General features: G+C 40.3%; 1 protein-coding gene across 1 annotated transcript in view; it reads left to right on the forward strand.

Moving 5' to 3' along the window:
* Positions 1–12,803, forward strand: part of LOC124787912 (WD repeat-containing protein 3) — a 144,460-nt gene that overhangs the window by 22,125 nt on the left and 109,532 nt on the right. The window contains exons 3-4 of the mRNA XM_047254898.1: positions 6,209–6,418; positions 10,776–10,973. Of these exons, the coding sequence (XP_047110854.1) occupies positions 6,209–6,418; positions 10,776–10,973 (408 nt within the window). The remainder of the gene's footprint in view (positions 1–6,208; positions 6,419–10,775; positions 10,974–12,803) is intronic.

A 12,803-nucleotide genomic window follows, 5' to 3' on the forward strand; every position in this document is an offset into this window, starting at 1 on the left:
TCAGTGTACATGTTGTGTAAGGGCCAAAAAGACAAGATAGCAGAAATTGGGGTTCGTATGAAGCTTATAGAATAATTTTTCATAGCTCCAGAAAAGGGAATGGCAATGATATTAGTACCATCAACCGTGCACCATAAGGTGGTCTTCAGAATATATATGTAGATGTACTTCTTATTCTTGTATCTTCTATCATTTGTTAAATAGTGATGCCCTGTTGTCATAGTTTATAAATGGGAGGCCATTTGTAGATGTTTTATAATGGCCATAATGCAAATACTGTCATGCAGTTCTCACTTCTAGCTCAAACAAAATTCCTAATAAAGACCTGTTCTGTCTCCTTTGATCCACACCATCACAACCACCATTTTTGTTATTTATTACTTCTCTTAATACCTAACCGCCCTTGTCAAATTAGACACATAAGTATGTAAATTCCTATATATATTAATTACATTTTTGTTTCTAAAATGTAATGTAACAACATGTCCAGTGCCCTTGTAAAAGAGATCTGTGGATTAATAAAACTGTGGCTACTACTTACTACTCATCATACAGCACATGGTCTGGCTTCCTGCGTGCTCTTTTTATTTTTTTCATTACATTGGAACCTCACTTAATGAGCACCTCCCATAATGCACAATTAGCATAATGAGCAAAACAAATTGTAAAAAGATGACTCACTTAATAAGTGATGTTTTGCATAATGAATGATGATGATGATGATGATGATGATGATGATAATGATTTAGTGTGACGTCACTAGCTGTTCACTTGTGGTGGGGGGAAGTGTTCAACAATATGAATGCCTTTTGTTGTTGGCAGTGCCATATAAATGATGTCTTTAGTGTGTACTGCAGTCTGTGTTTATTGCTATTTCTGCTGCTATCTTAGTGCAGCTTGTGGTCACACATTTTTCTAAACTTGTGTTCACACAGTGTTTTTGTGTGCAAATTTTAATAACCTTCCTAGAAATGTCCCCGAAGATAAATCCGCAAGAAGATGGCCTTAAGAGAAAGAAAATTACCTTAGTAATGGAACGTAAAATCATTGAAAAATGCGAACATGGTGTGAACATTGAGCACACACATACAATTGGTCTACATCAACTATTTGCACTATCCTCAAGAACAAGGACAAGATTAAGGAGATAAATGCTTCAAAGGAAGTGACAAGTGTATCTAAACACCTGTTTTGTTTTCCGTCGGAAGGTTGGTCCTTATATGGATAAATGAAAAGCAATTTGAAAGTGACACTATTAACAAGCACATCATTTGTGAAAAGTCAAGAATGATTTTCACTCACCTATTTAGGAAGATGCCAGGATCATCAGCTACTGAAGAAGGGTTTAAGGGAAGCTGTGGATGGCTCGAGAAGTTAAAGAGAAGATCCAGCTCCCCCAACATTGTGAGGCAAGGCAAAGCAGCCAGCTCCGACACAAAGGCAGCAGAGAACTTAATCAGCAACTTCAAGATTCTCGTAGTTTCTGAGGGTTATCTGCCACAACAGGCTTTTAATTGTGATTAGATTGGTCTATCCTGGGAAAAGACACCGAAGTGTATCTTTATAACGCAGAGGAGAATGCATTGCCCAGCCACAAGCCAATGAAAGACCATTTCTCTCTGCTATTCTGTGCCAGTGCAAGCAGCTATTAGAAAATTAAACCACTTCTTGTTTACTTTTCAGAGACTCCATGAGCCTTCAAGAAGTGTATAGCCCAGAAGAGCAGGTTAAATGTGATGTGGAAGTCCGACGACAAGGCTTGGGTGACACATGATCTTTGTTGTGATTGGATGCATGACGTGATTGGCCCTTCGGTGAAAAAATATTTTCTTGAGATGAATCTGCCACTCCATGTCTTACTTGTTATTGACAATGCTCCTGCCCATTCCCAAGGCTACAAGACCACCACCTTAAAGAATTTCAGTTCATCAAGATCCAATTTCTGCCCCCCAAAACCACTCCGTTACTCCAGCCTATGGACCAGCAGATTATTTCGAACATTAAGAAGCTCTACACTAAAGCTCTCTTCGAGTATAGCTTTGTGTTCACTGAAGCTACCAATCTCACTTTCAGAGTACTTTGGAAATATAACTTCAACATTGTTGACTGTTTCAAGATGATTGAAAAGGCATGCATAGGGGTTACCAAGAGGACTCTCACTTCTGCTTGGAAGAAGCTTTGGCCAGAGTGCATTGTCGAATTTGACTCTGAGGCATTTGAATCAGTACCTGTGGTGCCCTTGGTCAAAGAGATTGCGTCTTTGGTCAACAGTGTGGGACTAGAAGTGGATAACAGCCAAGAAATGACCACTGAAGAGCATATGGAGTTGCAGTGTGTTTCACAGCGGTAGGATGTGGAGAGGAGTTCTTCAGAGGAGGAGGAGGAGGAGGAGACGGTAACAGCAAAGCAGCAATCTTCTGGTGCAATAAGAGAAATGCTGAAAGCATGGGAATAGGTTGCATAGCACATTGAAAATCATCACCTCAATGAAGCATTGGCTATGCGCGCTACAAAATTATTTAATGATAACACTGTGTCACATTTTTGCCAAGTGTTGAAGCTTCAGCAGGAACAAATGATTATAGATAGCTTCATAGTAAAAAAGAAATGGTTATGTATCATGAATAATAAAGTACATAATATGAATATAATAGAGGGAAACATTCCACGTGAGAAAAATATATCTAAAAACAAAGATGATGTGACTTACCAAACGAAAGCACTGGCAGGTTGATAGACACACAAATAAACACAAACATACACACAAAACTCTAGCGCAACCAACGGCTGCTTCATCAGGAAAGAGGGAAGGAGAGGGAAAGACGAAAGGATGTGGGTTTTAAGGGAGAGGGTAAGGAGTCATTCCAATCCCGGGGGCGGAAAGACTTACCTTAGGGGAAAAAAAGGACAGGTATACACTCGCATACACACACATATCCATCCGCACATACACAGACACAAGCAGACATTTGTAAAGGCAAAGAGTTTGGGCAGAGATGTCAGTCGAGGCAGAAGTACATAGGCAAAGATGTGATTGAATGACAGGTGAGGTATGAGTGGCGGCAACTTGAAATTAGCGGGGGTTGAGGCCTGGCGGGTAACGAGAAGAGAGGATATACTGAAGGCAAGTTCCCATCTCCGGAGTTCTGACAGGTTGGTGTTAGTGGGAAGTATCCAGATAACCCGGACGGTGTAACACTGTGCCAAGATGTGCTGGTCGTGCACCAAGGCATGTTTAGCCACAGGGTGATCCTCATTACCAACAAACACTGTCTGCCTGTGTCCATTCATGCGAATGGACAGTTTGTTGCTGGTCATTCCCACATAGGAAGCTTCACAGTGTAGGCAGGTCAGTTGGTAAATCACGTGGGTACTTTCACACGTGGCTCTGCCTTTGATCGTGTACACCTTCCGGGTTACAGGACTGGAGTAAGTGGTGGTGGGAGGGTGCATGGGACAGGTTTTACACCGGGGGCGGTTACAAGGGTAGGAGCCAGAGGGCAGGAAGGTGGTTTGGGGATTTCATAGGGATGAACTAAGAGGTTACGAAGGTTAGGTGGATGGCGGAAAGACACTCTTGGTGGAGTGGGGAGGACTTAATGAAGGATGGATCTCATTTCAGGGCAGGATTTGAGGAAGTCGTATCCCTGCTGGAGAGCCACATTCAGAGTCTGATCCAGTTCTGGAAAGTATCCTGTCACAAGTGGGGCACTTTTGGGGTTCTTCCGTGGGAGGTTCTGGGTTTGAGGGGATGAGGAAGTGGCTCTGGTTATTTGCTTCTGTACCAGGTCGGGAGGGTAGTTGCGGGATGCGAAAGCTGTTTTCAGGTTGTTGGTATAATGGTTCAGGGCTTCCGGACTGGAGCAGATTCGTTTGCTACGAAGACCTAGGCTGTAGGGAAGTGACCGTTTGATGTGGAATGGGTGGCAGCTGTCATAATGGAGGTACTGTTGTTTGTTGGTGGGTTTGATGTGGACGGATGTGTGAAGCTGGCCATTGGACAGGTGGAGGTCAACGTCAAGGAAAGTGGCATGGGATTTGGAGTAGGACCAGGTGAATCTGATGGAACCAAAGGAGTTGAGGTTGGAGAGGAAATTCTGGAGTTATTCTTCACTGTGGGTCCAGATCATGAAGATGTCATCAATAAATCTGTACCAAACTTTGGGTTGGCAGGCTTGGGTAACCAAGAAGGCATCCTCTAAGCGACCCATAAATAGGTCGACATAGGAGGGGGCCATCCTGGTACCCATGGCTGTTCCCTTTAGTTGTTGGTATGTCTGGCCTTCGAAAGTGAAGAAGTTGTGGGTCAGGATGAAGCTGGCTAAGGTAATGAGGAAAGAGGTTTTAGGTAGGGTGGCAGGTGATCGGCGTGAAAGGAAGTGCTCCATCGCAGCGAGGCCCTGGATGTGCGGAATATTGGTGTATAGGGAAGTGGCATCAATGGTTACAAGGATGGTTTCTGGCGGTAACAGATTGGGTAAGGATTCCAGGTGTTTGAGAAAGTGGTTGGTGTCTTTGATGATGGATGGGAGACTGCATGTAATGGGTTGAAGGTGTTGATCTACGTAGGCAGAGATATGCTCTGTGGGGGCTTGGTAACCAGCTACAATGGGGCGGCTGGGATGATTGGGTTTGTGAATTTTAGGAAGAAGGTAGAAGGTAGGGGTGCGGGGTGTCAGTGGGGTCAGGAGGTTGATGGAGTCAGGTGAAAGGTTTTGTAGGGGGCCTAAGGTTCTGAGGATTCCTTGAAGCTTCGCCTGGACATCAGGAATGGGATTACCTTGGCAAACTTTGTAAGTAGTGTTGTCTGAAAGCTGACGCAGTCCCTCAGCCACATACTCCCTACGATCAAGTACCACGTCATTCTTTCGGCGGTCAAGGGTTCCACGTGATTTACCAACTGACCTTCCTACACTGTGAAGCTTTCTATGTGGGAATGACCAGCAACAAACTGTCCATTCGCATGAATGGACACAGGCAGACAGTGTTTGTTGGTAATGAGGATCACCCTGTGGCTAAACATGCCTTGGTGCATGGCCAGCACATCTTGGCACAGTGTTACACCGTCCGGGTTATCTGGATACTTCCCACTAACACCAACCTGTCAGAATTCCGGAGATGGGAACTTGCCTTCAGTATATCCTCTCTTCTCGTTACCCGCCAGGCCTCAACCTCCGCTAATTTCAAGTTGCCGCCCCTCAGACCTCACCTGTCATTCAATCACATCTTTGCCTATGTACTTCCGCCTTGACTGACATCTCTGCCCAAACTCTTTGCCTTTACAAATGTCTGCTTGTGTCTGTGTATGTGCGGATGGATATGTGTGTGTATGCGAGTGTATACCTGTCCTTTTTTCCCCCTAAGGTAAGTCTTTCCGCCCCCGGGTTTGGAATGACTCCTTACCCTCTCCCTTAAAACCCACATCCTTTCGTCTTTCCCTCTCCTTCCCTCTTTCCTGATGAAGCAGCCGTTGGTTGCGAAAGCTAGAATTTTGTGTGTGTGTTTGTGTTTATTTGTGTGTCTATCAACCTGCTAGCTCTTTTGTTTGGTAAGTCACATCTTCTTTGTTTTTAGATATATAAAGTATATAATACTGTATGTATAATTACATAATACTGTATGTATAATTTTCTTTGAATAAATGGCGTGAATAAGATAATACTTTTAGTACTTTTTCTGCATGGAACTCATTATTGTACTTTACATTAATTTATGTGGGATAAATTGTTTCGCTTAACGAGTGTTTCCCACTACGAGTAAGATTCTGGAACAAATTATGCTCTCTGCGTGAGGTTCCACTGTATTATAATTGTAATTCGTGCTACTCTTTTTCAGTGGTTCTACTTCCTCATATTTCAGTTAATTACTACTGAGGCATCCTCTCTTCTCTCCTCTTTGTATATTTTAGTTTGTAAAATTTTACGGTACTCAATAGATTGTCAGTGAATGTGGAATAAAAATCTCAACTGGTACTTTAGTTTGGATTGACTTTGTCTTCCTTCTGTTGAATCTGCTGTGTTTGTTATTTCTCTCGTGCCTCACAAAGATATAATCATTTATCTTAGCAGTTTGTGATCAGTTGTTTTACACTCATTTCATCTTCACCCATTTCTCAAGATTTTTAATGTGTGCGCTGTGGCTTTCAGCATTTTTGTTTGACTTTAGTAGTCAAGTCAGCTGGTGTTCACACATTTATCTTCATTCCTAGGCTCAAGTATTGGAAGGTGATAAGCATGAGGTCAGATATCTAAATGCCAGTCCCGATTGTAGGCACTTGGCTGCCGGTTATTCAGATGGAATGGTCAAAGTCTTTGACCTAAAAACTGGCGAGAATGTTACAAATTTTGCTGGACATCGTTCTGCCATTACTTGTCTTTCGTATGATTCAGCTGGTCACAGATTAGCATCGGCATCAAAGGTATGTCTTTAATCATAATGAAATTATGTTACAAATAAGATTATTGGTACATAAGCTAACAGCATTAAATTATCAGTAGCGGAGATATATGCGACCCATAGCCTCCAGCATATGAAAGTGCTGAGAGGAATGTACCTGTGAAAATAAGAATTGATACTTTTATTACAAAAATTTTATATTTATGTTTTTTCTAGATTTGTGGGGTTCATCAATGCATTTGACTTTTTTTTTATAGATAGTTATGGTACTACATCACTATTATTTTTTTAACAGGGAAAAATTATCAATGAGAAATGAAATATTAAAAATACAACTGTAACTTAGGTTTCAGTAAAATGTTACCAGACACACGTTGTTATAAACAATTAAACAATTATCCACATCCAATATAGTATTTTGTGTTAGTTCAATAAATTATGTTTCATTCATTGAATTACATTTCCAATATTATATATGTGCCATGTGTGGTCTAAGAACAGTGATCTAATTTAATCAGCATTTAATGTTAGCAATAAAATACCCAGAAATAATTTTTGTTGGTATGTGACCACATTGTCATGTTATAGGGCCACTGTTGCAAATGATCTTAATCAGACTGGTCTGTTGAGTAAATAATAAATCTTGAAAAGCTCCCAAGCAGTTTTATAAATGTTTTCAACAAAACCTTTTACTTAAAATGTGTCACAGCAAATTAAAGTATATTAAAATGGATCATTAATGCTATAAAAATCGACAATGCTGTTGATAAAATTAGCATATCATCACTAAACAAGAGCAGCAAAGTTACATAAATCTTCTGTGATCTCAGTAAAGCATTTGACTCAGTAAGTATGTTTTGCTAACCCACAGAGTAGATAAGTACACAATTAGGGACAGTGTTGTGCTGTGGCTTGTTTCCCACTGAGGAAGATTCACAAGATATTTAATATTATAAAACATAAAAATTCCTGTCTCCATCATTAATTCACTCAATAACATCTCAAAAATCCGTGTGGTACCGTTCAAGACCAAAAAGTCAAAATGTCAGGAAGTTAAAGAAAAGCGGTTCGTAGCAGAAACTGTAAAATCCCTAGGGTTGAAAATAGATAAGAATTTAAACCGGATTATGCATATTAAATGTCTAAAGAGTAAATGGTATACAGCTTTATCTTTGCTATGTAAATAATATGCACTATCTCTAACAGGGATAAATAGGAAAAAACAAAAGAACTGCAGCAATTTTGAATCCATAATAAGATGTGGTATTGTTGTTTGAGTATGCTCTAGTAATGTATTGCATATTCTGAATCACTTAGATCATTCATTTAAAAACAGAGATAAAAGTAATTTTATCCACATTATCAGAACATAGTAGAACTCCAATTATCCGAATTCTTAACTATTTGGATCACCAGTTATGCAGATCACTTTGAGAAAAAAGACGTTTGTCCTGTATGTCTAAAATTGTTGGCTTCGTTCGATAGTTACTACAGTATACAGTACAGTGTACACTTCTTTATCATTCTAATATCAATCAGCAGTGAATGTATTAAAAACCAAAATCTTCCAGTGAACAACAAATACAGTGAACACATTGTTGTATCCACAATACACACACTGTTGTGTTTAAAGTGCCCATCGTTCAGTGCAGCTCAGTTCCATCTTTCGTACCTCTTGTTTTGTTTTATGCATTAGTTTTAATTTACAGTGTGGCATATGCATTCTAAAAGGAAATGGGTTACCTTATAGATCGGCAGATAAAGCAAAAGTCCATGAACAGTTAAACAAAGTCATGGGTGGTAAACAGTTAGCTGAGATGTTTAGTGTCGGAACATCAGCAACTTTGGATCCCTTTTATTTTATTTTATTTTATTTTATTTTATTTTATTTTATTAAGTCCTCAATTTTGAACTTTGTATCTGTCCTTGGGAATGAAGATGGAAGATTGTTGAGAAAAACTATGAAAACAGCAGAAAACAAAGAGCTTGTGAGGCCATATTCAAATGGTTTTTGCAGCAGTGATCATTGGGAAACCATGTTTCAGGGCAGATTGTTTGCAAAAAAGCTAAACTTTTAGCCAAGGAAATGAACAGTTTGTCTTCATTTAAAGTAAGCAAAGACTGGCTATGGAAATTCAAGGGAAGGGACGGCATTTATGAGTTAGATATAAGTGATGAAAAAGAACCAGCAGAACCAAAAGCAGCAGAGAATTTTATTGAAAAAATCAAAATTGAAACAGAATCTTATGACCCTGAATTTTTATACAATGCAGGTGAGACATGCCTTAGTTGGAAGGATTTACCTGAAACAACCTAAGCTTCTAAAAGGGATACTAGTCCTGCTGGCCATAAGGTTAGTAAAGACCACCTTACTGTGCGGAACTGTGCTAACTCTACAGGAAAGTACAAAATACCCATTCTATTAGGAAAAACAAAAAGACCCCAATCTTTCAAAAATGTTAAAAATGTTTCCACTTTTTACAATAATCATCCAAAGGTGTGGGTGGCTGCTACTCTTTTTTTGAATGGTAAGATTCAGTTTTCATATGTGAAGGCGGGGGGGGGGGGGGGGGGACAAAAGGCCACAGGGAAAGAAGATAGTAAGGTAATGGTAATTCTGGACGGTACACCCACCCACACCACAGAAAGCCTTCTTGGTAGAGAAGATTGATGTTTCAAAACACACTTCTTGCCGCCAAACATAGTGAGTTTGCCACAGCCATGGACCATTTAGTTATAAGAAATTGTGGTTCATCACCAAAAGTTGAATTTAGAAGACTACTATTTCATGGTGGCAGAAGCATGGACTTTGGTGAAGACAGCCACATTAAAAAAATAAATTGAAAGTCATTTCAATCAAAGATAAGGTACAGAAAGACACCTATCAAAAGAAGAAATGTGAGAAGGAAGAGGAAGGAAGAGAAGTGGCAGAGGGCTAAATATCACACATCCTTTTGGAAATTCTTGGACATTCCAATTGCAGTGCACAGGATATAGGTGACTGGCGTGCTAGTGATTCCTCAGAATCTCAGTGACTATGAAATCACTCTTAAGTGAGAGAGAAGAAACAGTGGCCAGGAGGATGACATTGTCACTGAACTAGGTGAAGGACTGTCAGCTGGTGGGGCATTTGCAGGTCTTGACACTGTGCTGACATGGACTGAGTTGTAGCCGGTGTGTGAACTTATACAGCTGCTAACTGTCAAATGGATGTGAGACTTAGCTGCATGAGAATGATTGAAGACAACAAAATAACCGTCTCTGACTGATATGTTTAGCAACTGACACCGTATATAAGTACAGTACTCTACAGAATCTAAACAACATCCTTTTGTAATCATTGAATTAATATTACAGTAGTATGCATACACAATTTTAACTCTTTTGAGCTGTTTTCATGATTTATCCAATTATGCGGATAATTGATTATCCAGAACAGGTCCAGTCCAGAGCAACCAGGTGATTGGAGTTCTACTGTACCACACTTAAACATCGTAAAATATGAGAATGGAAATGGAAATGTCGTGTGGCTAGGGCCTCCCGTCGGGTATGAAAATTTACAATAAATTTAAAAACAATAAAATTCTAAATAGGAGGATAAATAATATCTGTAGTAGATTTACTACCTTATGAAGTTCAACCTGCTCAGAGAGTTGAGTGCATTAGAGCGCCACTTTCAGGATTCAGGATACGGTGAGACGAGTCTGCCCCAGATTGAATCCACCTCACGGATTAATTATGAGGACTGGTGAGCTGACCAGTCTGGATAGGGTTTCTTACATTTAACTTGGTAAATACTGGGCTGCTACCATATCTCACCCTGGGTGTATTCTAAACATTTAGAAAACGTTCTTACATTTTAACATAGACTTATTCTAGATGCAAATAGATTGGGTTCACAGATCCTGCTCTGGGTGAGTGGTGGGGTCAGCAAGGATATCCAGCCACCAAGCACCACTACTATTGCCTCAACCATATAACTGCTTACCCAGTATATGAAAGGAGAAAAGGCAAAAGAAGAAGGAGAAGAAGATTCAGTCACAGTTCAGAATCAACAGCAACATTCATAAGTAAAATGTTAGAAGGAGAAATTACTTACAGTACCTGTCATTCACCCTTAGAGGGCACAGAAAGGTGTGAGATATACAGTTATAAAACTCATGTACCTTTTACTCACTGATGAGAATAATAAAATTAACAACTGATAATCAGATTAACTTTAAACACAAACTTAGATCTAACTGCTTGACAACTCTATTTGGGAGAGGAATTTTTGAATGTGTAGTTCTTTAATTGTGTGTGTGTGTGTGTGTGTGTGTGTGTGTGTGTGTGTGTGTGTGTGTTAGAGTGTACTACTTTATAGAATTTCTGATTTGCAGGACACAGATGTGATCGTGTGGGATGTTGTTGCAGAGACTGGTCTCCATAGACTTACAGGACATAAAGGTGTTGTTACAAATGTCAGGTTTATGACAGATCACAACTTTCTCATCAGCAGTTCCAAAGATACCTTCATTAAATTTTGGGATTTAGATACTGCGCATTGCTTCAAGACCCTTGTTGGCCATAAGTCAGAGGTACATTTCCAATGTTTATTTCGTGCATTTTATTTAATTTTTGGGTAAGACATAATCCAATGATCATTCTCTAAAATAGCACAGTTTCCATATGTCACGACTTTTTCTTATACACTATGTGATCAAAAGTATCCGGACACCTGGCTGAAAATGACTTACAAGTTTGTGACGCCCTCCATCGCTAATGCTGGAATTCAATTTGGTATTGACTCACCCTTAACCTTGATGACAACGTCCACTCTCGCAGGCATACGTTCAATCAGGTGCTGGAAGGTTTCTTGGGGAATGGCAGCCCGTTCTTCACGGAGTGCTGCACTGATTAGAGGTAACGATGTTCGTCGGTGAGGCCTGGCATGAAATCGGCATTCCAAAATGTCCCAAAGGTGTTCTACAGGATTCAGGTCAGGATTTTGTGCAGGCCAGTCCGTTACAGGGATGTTTTTGTCGTGTAACCGCTCCGCCACAGGCCGTGCATTATGAAAAGGTGCTCGACCGTGTTGAAAGATGCAGTCGCCATCCCCAAATTGCACTTCAACAGTGGGAAGGAAGAAGGTGCTTAAAACATCAATGTAGGCCTGTGCTGTGATAGTGCCATGCAAAACAACGAGGGGTGCAAGCCCCCTCCATGAAAAACAAGACCACACCATAACACCACCATGTCCGAATTTTACTGTTGGCAGTACACATGCAGGCAGATGACGTCCACTGGGGATTCGCCATACCCACACCCTGCCATCTGATTGCCACATTGTGTACTGTGAGTCGTCACTCCACACACTTTTTTCCACTGTTCAGTCGTCCAATGTTTATGCTCCTTATGCCAAGCTAGGTGTCATTTGGTATTTACCGGTGTGATGTGTGGCTTATGAGCAGCCACTCAACCATGTAATCCAAGTTTTCTCACCTCCCATCTAACTGTCATAGTACTTGCAGTGGATCATGAAGCAGTTTGGAACTCCTGTGTGATGGTCTGGATAGATGTCTGCCTGTTACACATTAAGACCCTCTTCGGCTGTCGGCAGTCTCTGTCAGTCAACAGACGAGTTTGTCCTGTATGCTTTTGCGCTGTATGTGTCCCTTCACATTTTCACTTCACTATCACATCGGAAACAGTGGATCTATTGATGTTTAGGAATGTGGAAATCTCGTGCACAGACTTATGACACAAGTGACACCCAATTACCTGACCATGTTCGAAGTCCATGAGCTCCGCGGACTGCCCCATTCTGCTCTCTCATGATGTCTAATGACTACTGAGGTCTTTGATATGGGTACCTGGCAGTAGGTGGCAGTACAATGCACCTAATATGAAAAACGTATGTTTTTGGGCTTGTCCAGATACTTTTGATCACATAGTGTATTTTTTGTTGTCATTTAAGTATTTTCAGTTTGTCTCCTCAGAAAAATTACATTTTCCTGAGTAGGGAGGCAAGCAGTGTATTTGGTGTAAATATTAAGATCTCATATGTAAGATTAAGGATTGTGGTCAGTAAGGTCACAGATTCATCCAGGAGAGAATGCCATTACCAGGATTGTAATACATTTATTTGAAGTAATCTTTAGGTGGCAGAATTGTGTGAACTGACTGGTGGACCATTAAGGTTTCTGCTAGTAGTGCAAGGTTCCTGATGGTTTTTATACTGCCTGTTTAGTATTTGGCTACAATGTCACTTCGGCACACTCTGCCTCATATCACACATACTAATAAAATCTTTTTTGGATATATGAATGATGTGTTCAGAATAAATCTTTAGTTTAAAATTATTATGTCAGTGTTAAGTCATTTAAAATGTTGTTTTCTTGGATCTTATTACATAATTTATCATAATA

This window comes from Schistocerca piceifrons, chromosome 3, assembly GCF_021461385.2.
Source record: "Schistocerca piceifrons isolate TAMUIC-IGC-003096 chromosome 3, iqSchPice1.1, whole genome shotgun sequence".
NCBI lineage: Eukaryota > Metazoa > Arthropoda > Insecta > Orthoptera > Acrididae > Schistocerca > Schistocerca piceifrons.